Consider the following 19,980-nt stretch of genomic DNA (forward strand, 5'->3'; position numbering starts at 1 on the left):
TTGATTTTTCTCCTGTTTCATTTAATTCCTCTGATGGATTTTTAGTTTTTCTTTTTTCTTTTTACTGTTCCTTTAGTGGTTATACTAGCTTAGAAATTAAAATATGCATCCTAAATATTTCACAGGTTACTTGGAGTTAATACTGTACTACTGCATTTAAAATGTAAGAACTTTCAAGAGCAAATAATATTTACCCCCTTCATCTTTTATGCTCTTGTTGTCTTTTAATTTTTGTTTACATGTACAGTAATTCTCATAATGAAATACTATTTTTTTTTTGCTTTATACAGCTGTCTTTCAAAAAAATAAGATTAAAGTAGTTTTTCTGACTTACTAACATATTTACCATTTGTTCTGTTCTTTTCTAGATTCCATCTGATATAATTTTCTTTGCATATAAAGCACTTTGGTATTTTTTGTGTATATGTGAACTAAGTTTTCTCTACATTTGTTTATATGATAATATTTTTATTTCATTTAAAATTTCAAGCATGTACTCAATGAGTATAGAAGTATGAATTCTTTTCTTTTTTTAAATAAAACTTTCGAAATGCCATTCCATTGTCATTTGGCTTCCATTGTTTCTGATAAGATAATGCTTTAATTCAAAATGTTTCATTGCATGACATATTTTTTCCTCCTCTCTGCTGCCTTTTATGATCTTTTCAAATTTGGTCTTCATATGTTCTAGTATAATTTGTCTACATGTGGTTGTCTTTGCATTTATAGTTTGAGATGTATTGATTTTATTATATCTGTAATTTAATATTTTGTACTCAATTTGATAAAATTCAGGGTATTATTTCTTGAAATGAATTTTTCCATCTTTCCTCTCCTGTTAGCTTTCCAAATTATCCATATGTTAAACTGTTTATCTCATAAGTTTCTTAGTCCTGCTCACTTTTATAAAGTTCTTTTATTTTCTCTTTTTTAGTTTGGATAATTTCTATTATTTTTCTTTCAAGTATTGTTTTTTTCCCTTTATCATCCTTTATCTGTTTTTAAGCATACCCACTGACTTTTTCTTTGCAGGTATACTTTTAATACTAAATTTTCCATTAGTCTTTGTTTTTTCATAGTTTCTTGCTTCCTCCTGGGATTCCTTATTTGTCTTTCATTATGTTCACATTTACTTCATCTACTTGAACATCCTTTTAATAACTTCCTTTGATTCACTGTCTGTTAATTGCAACATCTGTTCCATCTCAGAATCTATTCACTGAGTTATTTTCTTGATTATGGTTCAGAATTCCCTATTCTTTACACATCTTATGCGTTTGCTATTAAATATTGGATATTGTAGATGACACATTAGGAATTGTTTCTACAAACTACAGTTTTTCTCTGGCAGGCAGTTGAAATCCTTTTGGTCTTGTCTGCCTTGATTTTATTTTTTGGGAGGCCACATCTAATTTGGTATGTAGAGCATTTGCTATAGAGCGCAACTTTTGTTCTTAAGAGATAGTTTTGTGTGATCTCAATTGAATACCAGAAATGTTCTGCTCAGTCTTCTCTTGCTGGATCAGAACTTGTGGCCTGCGTAACTTCTATTTGTGTGTGGTGAATATGATCTCTTGGCCAACAATCTGCAGTATAAATCCCATCCACCGCATAGCTCCTTCTGTGGTCTGCTCTGCAAATCACAGCGTCCTTTGCAGCCTAGAACTTCAGTCTCTGCCTCCTCAGTTTAGTGATGCTGTTGTCGTTCAGTCGCTCAGTTGTGTCCAGCTCTTTGTGACCCCATGGACTGCAGGCTTTTCTGTCCTATCTTCTGGAGTTTGCTTAAACTCATGTCCATTGAGTCGGTGATACCATCCAACCATCTCATCCTCTGTCATCCCCTTCTCCTCCTGCCCTTAATCTTTTCCAGCATCAGGGTCTTTAGCCATGAATTGGCTCTCTGCATGAGGTGGCCAAAGTATTGGAGCTTCAGTTTCAGCGTCAGTTCTTCCAGTGAATATTCAGGATGGTTTCCTTTATGATTGACTGATTTGATCTCTTGCTGTCCAAGTGAATCTCAAGAGTCTTCTCCAACACCACAGTTTGAAAACATCAGTTCTTTGGCGCTCAGCCTTCTTTAGGTACTGTGGCTCAAATTAGGCTCCACTAGCCTACCTAGCACCAGGAAGAATCCCTGCAGAAACCAGAATAACCATAACAACCCTTGGGTGTTTCTCTTCTCTCAAGGATCACTGTCTCGACTGATTCTTCAGTCTGGAAAGCAGTAGTTTCATGTATTTTGTCTAATTTTATAGTTGTTTTCAGTGGTGAGAGAAAGTTTAGTACTTGTTACACCATCATGATCAGAAGTAGAGGTTCCTAAAATTCATCCACTTTTAATTCAAATCCCTTGAGGTGTTATTTCTTCTGCAAGTGCCTCAGACACAGTTGTGTCTTCTCTAATAAACTCATCCTCTGTGTTATTTTACTGTGTTGCCATTATTCATTTGCATGTAAATTTGAACCATATGCTATTCCTAAAATCAGGTATCATGCATTTTTCTTCTTTGTTATTTGTTATGCCTAGTATGTCATATATAACTTAAGAATAATGATAAATAGTTGTCAAATAAATGAAGAATCCTTTTGTCTAACCCTGAATATTACAGCTGAAATAATGCTTCTTCTTTTTATTGTTTACTTCTGGTTTCCCTTGTGTCTAGATTCTTTATAGCAGAGAAATGTTCAAATATTATGCAAGAAGCTTTGTGGTTACTAAAATGATTGGAAAACTACTAATGAACCCATCAGGATGAATTGCACAATGATTACTTAATTTCCTACTCTTGAAATGTTCCCAATAGATGGTGCCTGCCAACAGGGTAATTTAGAAGCCTCTGAGTAAAGGGCCATTTTTCCTACCAATAATATGATGTTTTAATTCATGGTAATGTAACTCAAAATATAAATGTAATGAAATGCATTTGTGTTTCTGTGTGTGCATAATAACACACTAAGAATGAAAAATACAATCATATAAAACTCCAACTATATTGTTTATCTAATAAAATGTAAACACTATACCACACTATTTAATTTTGATGAAACAAGAACTTTAAAAATATTATAAAAACTCTTTCTTTAGAAAAAATCATTAACTCATGAGAATGGAATTTGTGAATAATAGGCATTTTTTTTAAAGTAGTAGTAATACATTCCCCTACTGAATATTAGTTACTCTTGTTACCAAATTCACCCAGCACATTATTGATTGATTCTTTCAGATTCATATTTTTAGGTTGAAAAATATGGTACATACCTCTGTGTTCTTTGGGAGTGTGCTTTCCCATGTCCTGGGTAGAGAAGAATCTTTAAAGGGCATCAGAGAAGACTCTACAATGTTCATATTTCTACTGCTTTTATTTTCTTCTTTTGGCATCAAGTTAGTTGACAAGAATGGGTATATAGGAAGAACGCTGCTTTCAAATCCTATACAGTAGTTATGATTTTCATTTTCCAGTTGACTCTGCGAATTAGTTTTATCCAGACTGGTAGATGATAGAGGCAAAATATTGAATCCGTAATCATCAGCATCATGGTATTTTCCTATGGGATTTCCCCAAGAGCTTCCTTTATTGATGTTTTGAGGATTTGGTAGCACAGAATGCCTACTAAAACCAATTACTGGCGTTTCACTAACTTGGTGACAGGAGAGTTCTGAGCTTTTAAAAGTGAATTCATTCAAGGATGTTTGGTGTGTTTCATCTAATGAATGTTTTCTTGAGTCCCAGTGGGGTGCACTGGGCAGAAAAAAGGCATTTTCTTCAATTTCTCTCTGACAGAGTGGGAGTTTGTTACTGATCTCATCTACTACATTATCAAAACCCAGACTGACTGTGCTAGGAAAAAGAGGTTGATTCAAGGAGGAGAATTCTTGGTGCTCCTGCTGCTTTTCATGTGATTCACTGGAATTTAGATCTGTTTTCCAGTAATATGCCATTCTTTATTTTATGTAACTGAGAGGGTTGACTCAGGTCCAAATATCTCTTCAATGATATTATAAAAGATGATAGAAATTTTCCTAGACAAATGATAAAAGGAAATTTAAAAATGTGATTAATTAGAAATAAGAGAGCTTTCAAGAAGGAAACACGTTGAATAAATACAGACAATTGTTTTGAAGTTTCCCCATAGCAAATGAGATAAACCCATGAGTTATATAAAAATCCATCAGAGCTCACATAATTAAAGTCCAAGGGGGAGTATTGACTTCAGAGACATGCATGAAACTCCTGTAGTAGAAAACTAAGTCCACTTTAGTCATGACGGTGACTTCATGAATGAAAGCCGGTATTCTCCTTTGGACTCCTTTTCTGCTGAAAACCCACTGGCCCATAGCAGCATTATCTCCTTCTATATTTAATCATCTATCAGCATGCTGGGCTTCCCTGGTGGCTCAGAGGGTAAAGCGTCTGCCTGCAATGCAGGAGACCTGGGTTCGATCCCTGGACCAGGAAGATCCCCTGGAGAAGGAAATGGCAATCTACTCCAGTACTCTTGCCTGGAAAATCCCATGGACAGAGAAGCCTAGTAGACTACAGTCCATGGGATCGCAAAGAGTCGGACACGACTGAGTGACTTCACTTTCGCTATATCAGCATGCTAGTATGCTAAAGTATCTTAACAGTCTCTTCATGATCAGCAGTGATTCCATTCCTAGATACAGTCTTAACTTTTTTCAGCCCTCCATAACCAGTCATCTTGTAGGTTGGCTAGACCCTTTCATATCCTCCCCAAAACTTCTTTAAATAATTGCAAACTTCTCTCATCACTTCTCCAAAGCAACTTTTATTAAGTTCACTGATGAGAAAATTCAACTGATGTTTATCAATCTCTATTTTAACTTACCTCTCTGCAAAACTTGAACCCTTTTGTTCACTATACTTACTTAAAATTTTCTTGTTGTGTCCTACATTGACTCTCTGTGAAACTGTACTCTCTGAGTTCAGTGTTAGCTCTTTCTCAAGAATCCTCTGCCATATTGTTCATTACCTACTGGACCCCTTGTCAGAGCTTTTCTTCTCATCCATTTTCTGTGTGTAAATTATTTCATACCTCCTATGGCTTAAATTACCATCTACATATCAATAACCCTAACACAGGACCATTCTTATTATTGTCTCCACTTGGAATTTTTTTTAACCTCTAAGAGAAAGTCTAAAACCTAAATCAAAATTCACCCAAAAATCTGCTTTTATTCCACTGTCTTCTGTGACAGAAAATGGCCCAACAATTCACTCAGTTTCTTAGACCAGAAACCAGGGTTTTATCTTTGAGTCTTCCCACACCTTAATTCTTCTATCTCCGGTAAGTCACCAGTTCCTATAGGAGATCTTGCTTCCTTTTTTGTCTGCCACTGTCACAATCCTAGTCTAAAGTTTTCTAATCCTCTCATCTGCATTGTTGCAGTTTCTCTGAAACTGCTTCCACATTTTCTACAATTCATTCTTGAGTCTTGTAATCCATTTTTTGTGTTATACTGTTATATTTAATAGACTAACCATATATCACCTTTGTATATAACAGTGGTTCCTACTGTCTCGGGGTAACATGTATAAATGTTATATATGTAACATTTTTCTGTCCCATTAAATCATTAGGCCATGTTAGTCTTTTCACTTATAACTCAGTACTTAGTGCTTTGCTTCACTCAGAGTAGTTGCTCATTTGCATTTATTGATCAAATGATTTAAATGTTGGAAAAATTATAGTTGAATTATAAGAAAATGACACTGAAAAGTATTTCTGTAATTTTGTGGATTCATTTGGAGGAGGAGGTGGCAATCCACTCCAGTGTTCTTGCCTGGAGAGTCCCATGGACAGCAGAGCTGGACAGGCTACGGTCGATGGGGGTCGCAAAGGGTTGGACATGACTGACTGAGTGACTAAACAACAACAACAACAATGTGGATTTATTAATTGTCTTAATAATTATATGTGTGTTAAAGGACAAAAAGACATTTTAAAAGGTGATTATAATAGTCGTTACCTATCAAATGCCATTTTCTATCAATGTGTTTTGCAATGGCAAATGATTTTTATTATATTGGCACTAAGGGGCTACTTGAAACTCACAGCCACCTGAGACATAAACAAGTTAGATTTATTATGTTTCACTCAAGAAATTGTACTGATTCGAGAAAGATTTTCAGGAGATATAAATAAAATGGAACTTCAGAAGATATAAATAAAATGTGTATAGAAGGATATGTGAAATAGAAAATTAATCTATAAAATTTATTCCAAACTATTCAAATTGATGGGTCACACAGATACATTATCTAGCCATAATCCGTTTTGCAGAAATTGACATTTTTTTCATTTCCATAGTAGTAGTGAAAGGTATGTTTCATTAAAGCAACTTATACACTAACAAAAGCAGAAGATATTAAGAAGAGGTGGCAAGCATACACAGAAGAACTATACAAAGAAGATCTTCACAACCCAGATAATCACAATGGTGTGATCATTCACCTAGAGCCAGACGTCCTGGAATGTGAAGTCAAGTGGGCCTTAGGAAACATCACTATGAACAAAGCTAGTGGAGGAGATGGAATTCCAGTTGAGCTATTTTAAATCCTAAAAGATGATGCTGTGATAGTGCTGCACTCAATAGGCCTGCGAATTTGGAAAACTCAGCAGTGGCCACAGGACTGGAAAAGGTCAGTTTCCATTCCAATCCCAAAGAAAGGCAATGCCAAAGAATGCTCAAACTACCGCACAATTGCTCTCATCTCACACACTAGTAAAGTAATGCTCAAAATTCTCCAAGCCAGGCTTCAACAGTACGTGAACCGTGAACTTCCAGATGTTCAAGCTGGATTTGGAAAAGGTGGAGAAACCAGAGATCAAATTGCCAACATCCGCTGGATCATTGAAAAAGCAAGAGAGTTCCAGAAAAATATCTACTTCTACTTTATTGACTATGCCAAAGTCTTTGACTGTGTGGATCACAACAAACTCTGGAAAGTTCTTAAAGAAATGGGAATACCAGACCACCTGACCTGCCTCTTGAGAAGTCTGTATGCAGGTCAGGAAGCAACAATTCGAACTAGACATGGAACAGCAGACTGGTTCCAAATAGCGAAAGGAGTATGTCAAGGCTGTATATTGTCATCCTGCTTATTTAACTTCTATGCAGAGTACATCATGAGAAACGCTGGGCTGGATGAAGCACAAGCTAGAATCAAGATAACTGGGAGAAATATCAATAACCTTAGTTATGCAGATGACACCGCCCTTATGGCAGAAAGTGAAGAACTAAAGAGCCTCTTGATGAAAGTGAAAGAGGAGAGTGAAAAAGTTGGCTTAAAACCCAACATGCAGAAAACTAAGATCATGGCAGCCAGTCCCATAACATCATGGCGAATAGATGGAGAAACAGTGGAAACAGTGTCAGACTTTATTTTAGGGGGCTCCAAAATCACTGCAGATGGTGATTGCAGCCATGAAATTAAAAGACGCTTACTCCTTGGAAGAAAAGTCATGACCAACCTAGGCAGCATATTGACAAGCAGAGACATAACTTTGCCAACAACATCCATGTAGTCAATGTTATGCTTTTTCCTTTAGTCATGTATGGATGTGAGAGTTGGACTATAAAGAAAGCTGAGCGCCAAAGAATTCATGCTTTTGCACTGTTGTGTTGAAGAAGACTCTTGAGAGTTCCTTGGACTGCCAAGGAGATCCAACCAGTCCATCGTAAGGGAAATCAGTCCTGAATATTCATTGGAAGGATTGATGCTGAAGCGGGAGTTGGCAATGGACAGGGAGATCTGGTGTGCTGCAATCCATGGGGCTGCAAAGAGTCGGACACAACTGAGTGATTGAGCTGAACTGAACTGTTACTCTTTCTTCTGTCTCTGTCGTCGAAGTCAGAATTTTCCAGCAAGTGTCACTTTTCGCTGACAACCGTAGTTAATATCCTGTTCTAGTCTTCCATAGTCTAGCCTGCTGTGTCTTGTCTTAGCTTAAATATGGTAAATACGGCTATCTCATGTTGACTTTTTAAATTTTGGGGTATTTCAAATGAATTGAGTGTTTTTTAATTATTTTAAATTTTTTCTAGAGCCACAGGGGAAGTCTTTAAATGAAGTATCAGTGGTATAATGATGAAATTAAAGATTCAGGTAAGCTGTACCACCTGGTTGTTATTAATAATAATGATTTTGAACATCTTTTGAGCACCACTCTAACACAGTACTCAGTAGACTGCTTTGTTTACATGAATTAACATATCCTCTCAACCTGTGATGTTATTACTGCCATTTAACAAATAAGAAAACTGAAGCACAGAAAGGTGAATCAACTTACCGAATGTCTAAGAGTTTGTGTTCATAGATTTGTTTTAAATGGGAATTTAAAAAAAGCAAGTGAGTGATAATTCCATAATAATATAACATCTAGAGCATGCCAGAATTTAGGCACTGAAAAACAGCATTAACTTAATTGAAACTATCTTTGCTGAAAAGAGTTGGAAATGTAAACATTTTTATTAATAATAATATTTCCCATCCATTTCTCACAGCACTGAAAGCCCTCTTTGAAAAAAATCTCATTATAGTGAGATAAAGGAGAATGATAAATACTTATTCATATTGAAAATGTAATAAAACAGAAACCATATCCAGATCCACTTTTATAATATTAAATTTGGTGATTTTAAGAAATTCCTAATAATTTTATGTCTCTTCTTTACCATTACAGTTCAGAAGATAGACTATATCTTAGTTTAAAAATAAATAAAAATGTGATTTAGTGCCAGCTAGTAAATATATGCAGTCTGCATTAGGAAGTAATGCATAAAATAACTAAAAGTCATATACTTTGACTTTGAGGCAGAATTATACATACTATGTGCTAGCATGCATGTTCAATTGCTCAGTCATGTCCAATTCATTGCAATCCCATGGACTGTAGCCTGCCAGACTCCTCTGTCCATTTGATTTCTGAGGCCAGAGTACTGGAGTGGATTGCCATTTCCTCTTCCAGGGGATCTTTCTGACCCAGGGATCAAATCCTCACCTCGTTGTTAGCAGGTGGATTCTTTATCACTGCGCCACCTGGGAAGCTCTACTATATATATACTACATGGCATCAAATATGTCATAATAGGGATGACATGGCTGTTGGTTCCTGATTTAAATAACACTCTGTCGAATTATAGGAAAAAGCTCTGTGGTAGGCAAAATAATGCCCCCCTTCTCCAGTATTCCCATTCTTAATCCCTGGAACATGTGGATATGTTAGGTTACATGATGAAGAAGAATCAAGGCTCTGAATGGAGTTAAGTTTCCTAGTCATCTGACCTTAAATTAGGAAATTACCTGAATAGGATCAGTACAATCACAAGAGGGCTCACCACTTGGCGCAGTGGTAAAGAATCTGCCTGCCAATGCAGGAGACCCAGGTTCAATCCGTGGATCGGGAAGATTCCCTGGAGGAGGAAATGGCAACCCACTCCCATATTCTTGCCTGGGAAATCCCATGGATAGAGAAGTCTGGTGGGCTACAGTCCACGGGGTTGCAAAGAGTCAGACATGACTGAGGGACTGAGCATGCACACACACACACACACGTACAATTACAAGGATACTTAAAGGATGAAGAGGTCAGAGTGATACTCCGGAAAGACTCAACCTGATTTTATTGGCTTTGAAGATGGAGTAAGGGGTCCGTGAACAAAGCAATGTGAGCAGCCTCTAGAAGCTAGAAAGGGGAAGGGAATGGATTTCCCCCAGATGCCTCCAGAAGGGAGCACATCCCTTATAACACCTTGGTTTTTGCACAGTGATACTTGCGTTGTATTTCCAACCTATAAAATTGTATGATAATAATTTGTGTGATTTTAAGTCACTTAAGTTTGTGATCATTTGTTACACTGGCAACAGAAAATCGATACAACATGAAAACTGGAATGTGATTAATGAATGGACTTGAAGAAAGATAGCAGACCGCACAAAAATGGTTCCCCAGTCTTTGTTGGTAAGTCCAGCTAAATTCAGACAAGGAAGTTCAAAAGTGTTAATAATGACAAATTAATATTCTTCAATAGCTTATAACTTTCTATTTGGTTTGACTTTCAAGAGATCTGTTTTTATTGAAGATTAAATGCTCCGTTGCCCTCAAAGAACAAGTAGAGACAAAACCTGGGTACCTCTCAGAGAAAGGGCAGCCCCTGCCAGCAGCTTCCACTCTGTAAATCTCCTAAGATGCCAATATCATCCAAATAGCCCCAGTGTTCAGAATGGGAACAAAAAAATGTTTATTTTACAAAAGAACAAAGAACCTTTCTGCAAATTGTCTGTTCTTGATCCAAAAAGTTCTGGCTGCATTACTGAATCACTATATCTGCAGGGACAAGATGAGAAGAGGGTGAAGGGTATAAATTATGAGATTGAAGAAACATGATTTTTCTTTCAGATAGCAAGTTGTAACGTGTTGAAAATTTAGCAGTTTTTAAAATATGTATTAATGTCTTGGGAGATAAGTATTGTGCCAGCGTAAGGCATGTCAAAGCATAATCAAGGTAAGCCGTCTGTATTTCAGCAAGGTGGAGGGCAAGCCCACATTATCTGTAGCAGCAAACCTGGGTCCTGAGAAAAGTCTGAGTTGGCTGCATGGTCTGAAATTCCCATCTCTCCATCTTATGAGCCAATTTTATATGTCATGCAGACACTATTTTAGATAGACATAAGTATGATCTTTCTCAGCTCAATTTGCTGAATGAATACAGAGAAGACTGTAACTATTAATATATAATTTAATAATATATATAATTAAAGCATATTACATATAAAATTTGTATTACCTTACTTTTTCCATTTCCAATTTGTGATTGAGTGCTAAGGTAAACGTACTATTTTCACGAGCTCTGATTATTTTCCTGTAAGCACAGACAGGAGATACTTAGGAAAAACATTAATTTCCAAGGAGTCTCTATCAGGTGCCTTTTTATGTGAATAATTGACATTTTCTTAATAATGTATAATCCTATAGAAGACACTTCCTATTAGATTGCCTCAAGCACTCTTATGTGGAAAATTTGAAGCTGTCAGTTATGCTTATTTTTGAGGGATATTGACTTGAAAATATCAATTCACTTATTCACGCCTCTGTTTACTCATTTGCACATTTATTTATTCAGTATGTGTTTTAAAATACATTGTGTCAAGTACTGTGCAAAGCACTGGGAATATAAAAAAGATAAAGCACAGCTCTTGCCCTCAAGTATTTCACAGACATAAATTTATAATACAGATGTATGAGAATGACTTTAATAGACAAAGTCTTCATTTTGTTTGGTGAAATTTCATATAGAACATCATTAAGATTATTTTGCTTTAGAAAGTGCAGAAGTAAAATTCATAAAGGATATATTTGAGGTTTATGTATTGGGTATGTTTTGTTCAGGTCACTGAGACCTGGTTTCAAGAATACTTCTATTCCTAAGTATTGTTAAGGTTTTAGTCTCAAACATGATAAAGCAGTTGAAGCAGTAATTCATTCAATTCCTCTGAGTGTGTCTTAAGAATAAACATGACAATGGAAAGTCAGCCTCCAGCTCTGAGTAACAGCTTTGGGGGAAATTACCTAGTGGGAAAGAAGACTGTTTCAGGGGAAGACAGAGGCAGTGAGGGAATATGACACCAACCCAGAAGGGAGGAAATCTTCAGACCCAATCCGGTTAACCCTTGAAATATGACACTCAGTTAGGGCTCCATAAACACAGCCTAGTGGTATTTGGGAAGAACTAACAGTGTTTCGCCTATTAGACAAATCTATTCTGAAAAATTAGGACTAAGAAATTTTATGTGATTGAAACAGTAGTGGCTGCTGTTTTCTTTGCCTACATTTGCAACTAATACGTAGGTCCCCATCCCTTATTTAAGAGTGTTTGGCCAATGCAAAAGGCATGGGTTTGATCCCTGGGTCAGGAAGATCCTCTAGAGAAGGAAATGGCAACTCACTCCAGTTATTCTTGCTTAGGAAATCCCATGAACACAGGAGCCTGCAGGGCTATAATCCATGGGGTTCCAAAAGAGTCAGACACAACTGAGTGACTGAACAACATTGAGTGTTCTATTAGTAATGAATGAGTAAATTAGAGGGTTCTGTCAATAATTTACTTGGTTTCCAGAGAAATACTTTACATTAAATTTTAAGTAACAACATTAGGAAAAGACAATTGCAATTTATCAAAGTGGATTGAGAAAGGTTTCAGGAAGAGATGATTCCTAAACTAAGAGAAAAAAGGAGCAGTTTTCCAGACAGGTTTGGCAAAAGGAAGAGGAAGTCCTTGGTTTTCCAGACAGAGACTATTATTTTTGAAAAGTCAAGGAGAAAAATAGGAAGAAAGAAAAATAAAACTAGGAAAGAGGGAATAAAGAAACTGTGAAATGCAAAAGAAAGATGAAAGATGGAAGAAAATGAAGATGTGAAAAGATACTCTGTTGGAACAGAGTACTAGCTGCTGTGTTAGAGCATGAGAAAGACTAACATAGTCTTGTAACCTAAATGGAAAGAGAATTGTCATTAGGTTTTATGGCAGGAACACCTGTGCCAAGTAGATAATTGACTCTTATGTTTAAGATACAAGGAAAGAAATTGGGAACCAAAAATATGTCTTCACTTAACTGATTTAACAAATTAAAAATCCACAAATTGTCATGGCCACATGAGAGCTTAGGGAGTATTGTTTTTATGGACTATTTATTTATAAGCTACTGAAGAATAAACTTCAGGTTAATAAAAAAGATGGAGATACATCAACGTTGAGACTACTGATGAGCATTAAATATACACATACTATTTTGAAGAACTCAGATAGATGAGGGATATAGGAGGTAGTTTAATATGGCCGCACTGAAAATGTAGATAGAGTTCAACTTTAGTAAAAGGTAGGGAAAAAGAAGAGAACATGTACATGTTTTTGGAAGAGTTTTTATTAACCATATGGTGACTGTGTTAGAATTATTATCCTTATAATACTTTGTGTGTAATGCTTGGTAAAACAAGCAGTATTCTCAGAAGTACAGAATTATAACTGAAAGCATCAGAATGAACTCATCAGATTTTTTTTTTCAAAAGAAATCACATTTATTTATCTATAGTTTTCTTCATTGGAAAAGTCTAGAAATAAAGCCCATCCTAATAGCAGTGAGCATCTGTACCATCCAGGCTGTGATATAAAAATACCACTTCCTACGAAAAGAAACAAAGCTACTTGAAGTACCACCTGTCTTTGAGAAAAAGGTAGCTAATGTATCATGAGCCTGCTGTTGCTGCTGCTAGGTCACTTCAGTTGTGTCCGACTCTGTGCGACCCCATAGACGGGAGCCCATCAGGCTCTCCCGCCCCTGGGATTCTCCAGGCAAGAACACTGGAGTGGGTTGCCATTTCCTTCTCCAATGCATGCAAGTGAAAAGTGAAAGTGAAGTCACTCAGTCATGTCCGACTCTTAGCGACCCCATGGACTACAGCCCACCAGGCTCCTCCCTCCATGGGATTTTCCAGGCAAGAGTACTGGAGTGGGTTGCCATTGCCTTCTCTAAACATGAGCCTAGGAAATCCTAGTTAATAAGGAGGTTGTCACAGAATATAAGGGTGCACCAATAGAAGTTGAGAGCCAACTTGAAAAGGCTTACGTTGTCCAAAATGTGTAATAAACTGAAATGGATGAAAGCATATCAAACATCTTAGATGCCTGAATTCATAATGATACACATTCATACCTACAACTAATTGATTGCCTTTGTATGACACAGGGATAATAAATTACATAATAAAACATACTTTGTCCTTTTTTATATGAAATGATCTAAGTAATAATATTAAATGATTTGAAATAATATGAAATGTTATGAATAATATGAAGTGATCTAAGTAATAAATGAGGCAAAGTTTCTCTTTGTACAAGTACTGCAAAAGATAAGTGAAGAAAGAATGATGAAGCCAGGTTATCAATGTTTTATAGTAAGTCATGAATTATAAAATCTAGGCATCTAGCATGGATCGGAGAAGAGAATGGCACCCCACTCCAGTACTCTTGCCTGGAAAATCCCATGAATGGAGGAGCCTGGTGGGCTGCTGTCTATGGGGTCACACAGAGTCGGACACAACTGAAGCAACTTAGCAGCGGCAGCATTGATGGCTGCTAACGTCACAAAAAGAGGAGTAGCTAGGGTTTTGTGCTTTCTTTAAGAGTTCAAAACTACCACGAAGTCTTGCCAACAAAATCTCATCTTAATCTATCTACGTATGCTTCTGGATTCAGTCACCATGCACAAGGGTGCAGGATAGAACTAAATCACGATGGAAACTGATATAGAAAATTAAGCTAGATTCTTCTGCAAATAAATTAGAAGACAAAAAAGAGAGATGAAATACATAGGTTGAAAAAGACTGTGAAAACCCATTCCTGCACCCCTCCAAAGAAATAGAGAATGTAAAACAAAGCTATACACTTTAGGAATACACATTTCAATGATGAAACTATGTAGAAAAGTACCGATGTGACATCAGAAGAGCTGCTTTTCTTGGGGGAGGAAGGGTATTGTAAGAGGGGTTGGAGAGGTTTTCGGGTGGCAAAAAATGCTTATTTCTTGACATATTGGGTGGTTAGAAGGTTGTTCACTTTATTTATAATAGTACATTAAGCTATACATTTGGTTTATGTAGTTGGTAATATCATACATTAAAAAAAAAAGAGGAATGGGTGGCCAGATTTATTGGCCATATGGAACTTGAGGACTTGTACAAATCTAAGTGAAGATGCTGAATAAGCATTTGCATATGTAATTCTTCCATTCAGGAGATAAATTTTGTAGCTGGACCCATGAGCCTTGTCTAAGGAGCAGTTGAGGAGTAAAACAGGTATAAATGAATCTGAGAATGGAATCCCATTGTGAGGGAAAACCAGTATCTAATAAATGAATCTAAAAAGAAAAGGTACAGAATAGCCTGAAAGGTAGGAAAAGGAAGCCACTGTCACTTCACTTTCTCCACTTTTGATCCTGATAAGAGAGAAAGAAGTGAAAGGCAAGTGACTTCCTTTCAGGAACCTTATTATGAAGTTGCACATATCACTTCTGCTCACATCCATTGGCCTGAATATATATCTGCAAGGAAGCCTGGGAAATGAAGTTCCTTACTGTGTTGCCAGGAGACCAGAAGAAGCACAGATATTCTTTTACTAGAAAGAGAAATGGTGGAGGATTGAAGTTCTCTGAATAGCCTGGAGTTAGAATGCAAACTGAAGATGCTGAACCAGCTGCACTTAGGAGCAAAAGTCTTTAATGGATGTGGAAAAACAGGTCAAGGGATGACAGTAAGTAGAAGGGACATTAGTAGGAGAGCAAAATGTTACGGGATCCTGGTTATACTTGTCTCCTCTTCTTGATACAATGGCCATGGGAGAATGAACAACTTCCACAGAACTGCAAAGAAGCAGAGTACTTGGAGAGCCAGGGTTTCTTTTTGGAAATGGAAGTAAAGAGGCTAAGAAATCAACAGTGCATCTTGCACAGATTAAATCTCAACCAAAGAAATGCCTCTCACTACATATTTTATAAGTATGGATTTCTGCTACTCCTCTTACTTTGAGGGGATATGGAATACAAAACATTGGTTAATTATTCAACTCCAGTTCTTAAAATTTGGCTTCCCTGGTGGTTCAGGTGGTAAAGAATCTACCTGCAATGCAGAAGACCTATGTTTGATCCATGGGTTGGGAAGATCCCCTGGAAGAGGGCATGGCAACCCACTCCAGTATTCTTGCCTTGAAAACCCCCAGGGACAGAGGAGCCTGGCAGGCTACATGGGATCTCAAAGAGTCAGACATGACTGAATGATGAAAAAAATTACAGTTCTTAAGATTATCTGTTTAATTTAATTTTAATTAGATTTTTAAATTTAAACTTTTAATTTTAAAAATTTATTTTTTAATTGGAGTATCATGAATATTTTTTTAATAATGGCAAATACTGCTATGTTTCTAGTAAAAAACTTGAAGCATATTGAAGTTACATATTTAGAATACAAGACCATTCTTTAAAGGGATTTGTATTTATGAAACATTATATATTTTCATCATAAAATACCAACAATAGATTGTTCTCTGTTCTTTCAGACTATTTAGAACTAAAGTATAAACAGTTGTATGAAAGTGAAAGTGCAGTCATGTCTGACTCTTTGTGACCCCATAGACTATAGTCCACCAGGCTCCTCTGCCCATGGTATTTTCCAGGCAAGAATCCTGGAGTGAGTAGCCATTCCCTTCACCAGGGGATCTTCCTGACACAGGGATCAAACCCAGGACTCCTGCATTGCAGGCAGACTCTTTACCGTTAAAGCCGCCAGGGAAACTACCTGGGAGCCACATATAATTAGGTCACATTTCACAGAATCCTGGTCCAAAGTAATTTGGACTACTGTAAGTTTTACCTGACCCATAAACTTAATCCTTAAATATTAATATTTTCTTGGAAAACAACAATAGTTCTTAGGGCCATTCTAGGGGCTAACCATGTTCAATGAACCTACAGCAAATAGCTATTCTACTATAACCTCCAATAAATAACTTTTTTCTATTTTGCCTTTTCCTAAACCTGAATCTAGGTTTTTTAATATTTTAAATATAAAAAAGCAAAAATCATCATATTTGCTGTCTCATCTATCTTAAGCTTTATTGTTATATGCTAATATAATTTATTTTTTTCTATACATGCAAATGGTTTCTCTTTTGGCTGTGAATGGAAAGTAGCAGAAACAAGTCAATAACAGTTTCTTCTTTGGGGGAACCCTAGTAAGGATCTGAAGCTGAAGTGGTAAATAGTTTTATCTCATAAGTAAAATCTCATCACATGGTAGTGGCTTTTCAGGACATGGTTTGAGAATTGTGAGACTGAACAGAACTCAGGAAGCAATGATGCTCCATTACTGCAGTCTGCGTGGATGCAGCAGAAGGGGAGGAGGAGGGCTTCACACCATGTGGTACCCATCAACTGTTCTAATAGCTAGAAACATGTCTGTGTTTTTCAGCAGGTAAATTAAACTTCCAGGTGAATTACATATTCAAAATATCAGAGATATTGAAGAGATTTCTACCTAATGATACTTAGTAATCATTAGCACAAGATGTAAGAAATCTAAATTTTAACTGAATCTTTGACAAAATTATTGATATGATGAATTTTTGCTTCTGTGGTGGCTCAGACTGTAAAGAACCCACCTGCAATGCAGGGGACCTGGGTTCAGTCCCTGGGTTGGGAAGATCTGTTGGAGAAAGAAATGGCAACCCACTCCAGTATTCTTGCCTGGAGAATCCCATGAACAGGGGAGCCTGGTGGGCTACAGTCCATGGGGTCACAAAGAGTCAGACACGATTGAACGACTAAGCATAGCACAGCACATGATGAATTTTACTTGAATAACAGTTAAGAGAAAGATCTCAGAAATGTTTTATAAGCCAAGTGTAGGAGAAACCAATAATAATATGATAATATAAATATATTGTTACATTTAATACTTCTAAGGGCTTGTTTATTGTGCCAGCTCATACAGTGAGCTATAACACAAGGCATTCCTCTGAGATGCATGTTAATATATACATATGGTTAAAATAACCATATCTTATTTTAATTATTTAAAACATATATCTGTGGTACAGCCTCTATGGAGACCAATATGGAGGTTCCTTAAAAAACTAAAAATTGAGTTACCACATGATCCAGTCATCCAACTACGGGACATATATCCAGAAAAAGACAAAAGCTCTAACTTGAAAAGATACAGGCACCCCAGTGTTCATAGCCACACAATTTAAAATAGCCAAGGCATGGAAGCAACCTGTGTCCATCAAGAGAGGAATGGATCAAGAAAAGGTGGTGTGTGTATGCATTCATGCACACAAAGGAATATTGTTATTTAGTCACTAAATTGTGTCCAACTTTTTGAGACCCTGTGGAATATAGCCCATCAGACCCCCCGTCCATGAAATTTCCCAAGCAAGAATACCAGAGTGGGTTGTCATTTCCTTCTCCATGGGATCTTCCCAACTAAGGTATCAAACTCACATCTCCTACGTTGGCAGGGAGATTACTGCTGAATCACCAGGGAAGCCCCAAAGGGATATTACTCAGCCATAAAAAAGAATAAAATGATACTATCTCCAGCAACATAGATGGATCTAAAAATTATCATACTAAGTGAAGTAAGTCAGACAGAAGAAGACAAATCGCATGACATCACTTATATATGGAATAAAAAAAATGATACAAATGAATGTAGTTACAAAACAGAAATAGACTCAAAGACATAGAAAACAAATTTATGGTAACCAAAGGGGGAGGAGGGTGAGGGATAAATTAGGAGTCTGTGATTAACATATACATACACTATATATATATATATATACACACACACACACACACACTATAAAATAGATAAACAAGGACCTACTGTATAGCACAGGGAACTATATTCAATATATCATAATAACCTATAATGGAAAAGAATCTAAGAAAGAATGTAGAAATTTAAAAATCAGTCGAGTTGACTTTCTTTAGAGTGGCATCTGGCTGGTAGGGTGTGACTTAAAAAATTAATCAAATATTTTTAAAACTAATAAGACAAAGTCTATTCATCGTACAGCATTACCAGCAACAAAGACTGGCAACCATTCACTTGGTTACCCAGATTTTCACCGTATGTGAGACCAAGTAGATCAATCTGAAGTAGAAGGGGAAAAATTGGCTGGCACTTTCTTAATTATCTTTAGAATATGGCTTGCTTTATTATCTGAAGGAGAATAAATTTACCAGTCTAACTAATGGGAAAGAAATGACCAATTTCCCTAGTGCTGCCTGACTTGGAGAATCAGAGTCTGAACAACTCTCCCAAAGTGACCAAAAAGAGTATCTGTACTCAGGAGCACTTTACTATCCTCCTTTCTACGGCTAAAATTTGTAGTAATACAAAATAGAGTCTACAGTGGCTAAACATTTGGTTTGCTGAATCTGAGAATATGAGAAAAGAAAGTGTCATAAGAAAGTACAAAGGTAGACCACTTCTGGTATAAGAACTATATATACATTGATTAGAATTACCTAGAAAAATTATTACCTTCTCAAAGTAGTCAACCAGACCATGATAGCAAGATTGATGAAGTCCAGAATTTAGAGAAATCAAGTGACTGCCAGAGACCAGTAGTTAAACTAAGTCTGTTCACATTTACCATTTCTCTAGTTGAAAATCTGAGAAACATGTTCTAACAGCAACCAAGAAAACAATGAGAGTAATCAGAAGAGTCTACAAACATTATTTATGAGTAATCAGTGGAGAGAATCTTTATTTCTCAAAGATGAGTAACTGGAAAAAAATCGACAGAGGAGATATGCAAATATTCTGCAAGAAGTAAAATGAATAACAAGACACTAGAAGATAAGTTATTTTTGAAAAATATGTGCTACAATGCCATGCCATGCTAAGTCACTTCAGTCATGTCTGACTCTTTGCGACCCTATGGACTCTACCCTGCCAGATTCCTCTATCCCTGGGGTTCTCCAGGCAAGAATACTGGAGTGGGTTGCCATTTCCTCCTCCAGGATATCTTCCCAACCCAAGGATCAATAGCCTACCAGGCTCCTCTATTCCTGGGATTCTCCAGGCAAGAGTACTGGAGTGAGTAGCCGTTTCCTCTACCAAGAGATTTTCCCAACCTAGGGATCAAACCCACCTCTCCTGCACTGGAGACTGATTTTTGACCACTGAGCCATATGCTATAATATCCCTAAGTATATTTATAAAAATGTAAGCTTTTTTGTTTTTTACAAAAGTAAGAAATGTGTTAAATGAAATAAGATAAAAACAAAATTTTAAGTAATAATAAAATGAAGAAAAAAGATATGGAAGAAAATGGAAAAAAGAGATATGTTAAAGACAAAACAATGAACTATTGACATGCATGGAGAAGGAAATGGC

At 36.5% G+C, this 19,980-nt stretch overlaps 1 protein-coding gene across 1 annotated transcript in view; it reads right to left on the reverse strand.

Annotated features, from left to right (window-relative positions):
* The window catches only part of PIK3C2G (phosphatidylinositol-4-phosphate 3-kinase catalytic subunit type 2 gamma), a 470,847-nt gene that overhangs the window by 443,603 nt on the left and 7,264 nt on the right, over positions 1-19,980 (reverse strand). Inside the window, exon 2 of the mRNA XM_018048420.1 lies at positions 3,260-4,021. Coding sequence (XP_017903909.1) covers positions 3,260-3,940 — 681 coding nt within the window. The 5' untranslated portion in view covers positions 3,941-4,021. The remainder of the gene's footprint in view (positions 1-3,259; positions 4,022-19,980) is intronic.

Source organism: Capra hircus, chromosome 5 (assembly GCF_001704415.2).
Source record: "Capra hircus breed San Clemente chromosome 5, ASM170441v1, whole genome shotgun sequence".
Classification (NCBI taxonomy): Eukaryota; Metazoa; Chordata; class Mammalia; order Artiodactyla; family Bovidae; genus Capra; species Capra hircus.